This window comes from Echinococcus granulosus (assembly GCF_000524195.1).
Source record: "Echinococcus granulosus chromosome Unknown EG_S00102, whole genome shotgun sequence".
In the NCBI taxonomy this organism is placed as follows: domain Eukaryota; kingdom Metazoa; phylum Platyhelminthes; class Cestoda; order Cyclophyllidea; family Taeniidae; genus Echinococcus; species Echinococcus granulosus.
In genome coordinates, this window is record NW_020170482.1 from 153,650 (window position 1) to 156,537 (window position 2,888).

At 41.0% G+C, this 2,888-nt stretch overlaps 1 protein-coding gene across 1 annotated transcript; it reads left to right on the forward strand. All coding sequences in view use genetic code 11, as the record gives it.

Moving 5' to 3' along the window:
- Window positions 1-1,137: 1,137 nt before the first annotated feature.
- Window positions 1,138-2,272, forward strand: EGR_08309 (Mps one binder kinase activator-like protein; the record flags this gene model as incomplete). Its single annotated transcript, XM_024497558.1, has 4 exons — window positions 1,138-1,199; window positions 1,468-1,706; window positions 1,777-2,004; window positions 2,223-2,272. 4 exons carry the CDS (start codon window positions 1,138-1,140, stop codon window positions 2,270-2,272), a joined length of 579 nt encoding a protein of 192 aa, XP_024348036.1.
- Window positions 2,273-2,888: the final 616 nt, after the last annotated feature.

The following is a 2,888-nucleotide window of genomic DNA, read 5'->3' on the forward strand; positions in this document are numbered from 1 at the left end:
ATGCAAAAAATTAAAAGGCAAACTTTAGATTATCAGGTCAGATTTAAAAATTCAATCCACCCAATTCCCTGTAACAAGCGCTTAGTTGTAATGTAACACGATAGTGGCTTATCCCCCGGTATTGGCAAGGGCCACTTTTGTACTTTGAATTAGCTCTCATGTACCTCGCTGGATGGGCTGTCCTTCGGGCTATGCCAGTAGCCCAGACACCTCTGTGCTGAGTATATACATATTGTAATACGATAGTGGTTTATCCCTCGGTATTAGTGAGGCGCCACTATTGCGCTTTGAATTAGACCCTTGTACCTCGCTGGGTGGGCTAGCCTTTTAGGCCGTGCCAATTGCCCAGACACCTTCTCTGCCCTGAATATATATTCTGCCCGAGTATTGCGTCTTCCTTCCGCCTCATAGAGTCCCGGGACGCTGTAATGAAACCTTCTCCACGGAGGATTACTTGTTTATTTTTTCGTTTCCAAGGCTAATTGTTAAAGGTGACAAAAATTTTTGCAGAAGTTGCGGTTTTCTTAGTATGTTGCAACAGAATTACTTGATTGCTTTATCTGGACTCATAGGTAAAGTTAGCCTTAATAACCCATTTCACTTTAACAATGCTATTTTTTTATTTGCTGACGTTTGTTGCGTAGTTTTGGAAATTTACTGCTTTTAATTTTTCAAGAATGTATTTGTTCTAATGAGTTCACATCCAACGTGTGCATTTCGAGGTTCCCCGGCTATCCGGGTCTAGCTTATTTTCAAGGGTTACCTCTGACTGTCCGCGGACTTCAGTGTTCCGTCAAATGAATTTTATTTTGTAAGATTTTTTACTGGGGATTGTTTTTGGCTACTGTAAGGATCTGTATATTGGCTTTCTGACACAGGAATACGACCTAGAGTATGTTTGGCATATTATAACTGCATGAATAATTTTTCTTAATCGATAGAACATATTACTAGAACCCTGGCAGTTTTTAGCAGAGTTCTTTTGATCGGTTTCTTAGTGCAATTTTCATATTACTTCTTTTCAGTGCTTGCTCATTAGAATTTTTACTTTACGTCCTTTTTCTTCTGGTGGGTATTTAACTTTACCTCTGTGCAACCAGTATTATGCTTTTTAGCACATGGTAATATACTAGTCACATGAAAAGACGTTTCTGGTGTGTCGTGAATCCATTTGAAGTGAAGGAAACCTCCCGAAGATGGTAGTTTCGCTCCCTCTTTTGTCGAATTTGTGTGACGCTTTAATTCTTGGCACCTAACTCCCTTCCCGTTTATTCCTAATCCACTCCCTTCTTAACTTATAACCTTTCTTTTTTCTTTACTGATAGTCTTATGGGCTAGTTGGGCGGATCTTGGTATTACATATTTTTATTTTCATTTCTCGCCCACTTGCACATGTATGGCTTGCAGTGCCGTTAATCCTTCCAACTTTTCTTTATCCTTATTTCTAGACTAATTTTTTTTTCACAGCAATCGTGCAGGCTCTCGTACCTTCCGTCAGAAGAAAAATAGCGGGAGTGAGTGCAACAGAAATGGTGGTGCTGCCGCAATTGGTGCTACTGTTAGCGGTAGTGGTGGTGTGACAACCAACGCCAACGGTGTCTGCATCCTGCCTCCAGAAGCAGCAGGCACCCTTGGAAGTGGTGATCTCAAACAGGCTGTCCGTTTACCCACGGGGGAGGACCTCTGTGAATGGGTGGCCGTCAACAGTGAGTCGGTATACTTACCTAATCATCATCTATATGCTCCTAAATTAACTTATTTTTATACACCTTCCAGCTGTGGAGTTCTTCCAGCAGATAAATATGCTGTACGGTACATTGGCAGAGTTTTGCACTGACACGACGTGTCCAATCATGTCTGCGGGCCCACGATATGAGTACTACTGGGCGGATGGGCAGACAGTAAAGAAGCCAGTTAAGTGTTCTGCTCCTCGATACATCAACAACCTAATGACGTGGACACAAAACCAGTTGGAAAATGAGGCGATTTTTCCTTCGAAAATTGGTACGTCTTTGATGTTTTAGTTTATAGGGGGATTAATTAGTTTTTGTGTGATTTTTGACTGATTACTTCTGGAGAAGAAGCTCTTTAAGTCTATTAACAGCACATCCCGGAAATTTAATTTCTCTATTGATGCTATTAGTGTTTTGCGTAAACACGGTTTTACGATCCCTTGTTTTAACTACTTTTTTGGAATTCGTGTATTCACGCGATTCCTTTAGCTCCACGCACAATAACCTACTCCCTTGCTTCAGACACCTTTTTGCCATAAAATGCCTTATTCTATTTAAGTAATCAGATTCGATGCATCAGGATTAGCAAAAAAGAATTTGCTTTCTCATTGTTAAGAAATGATGGCAGTTTCATTCTGTTTAGATACTGTAAGCTACCTATAGTATTGGTATGATGGGTGGGATGATGATGGCGTGATTTTAAGAACGGAAAATTGTTTTATGGGTTTATGATGCCAGAGGTCACATCAAATTGCGCATCACAGATAGGTTGAGTTTAGAGCCCTGAGGTTGACGTGGCGCGATCTTGAGCTGAGAAAATTTGCCGTTTTAAGGCTGCAGCAACGGTTAGATTGGGTGTAATGGTTCATTTTCCTCTAAGACAGGTTTTAATAGTGACCACAAAACGAATATATGTTGCTATTCAACTGCTAAGAAATTATTAGAATAAGCAAGACTAAATCCGGGTTCGTTCATGCGGTCGCTTGAGTGGTGCGTATCGGGGGATCTTTCACCAGTGTGAAGTCAGTTCTTTGCTATTGATAATGTGAGCATAAAGGGCTGATGTTTAAAAGAAGCCGACGCTAGGAGCGCTATCACCCGTTCACACAACATGTTTGCAATTGCCCATGGCAGAGTCACATGATTATGACATCC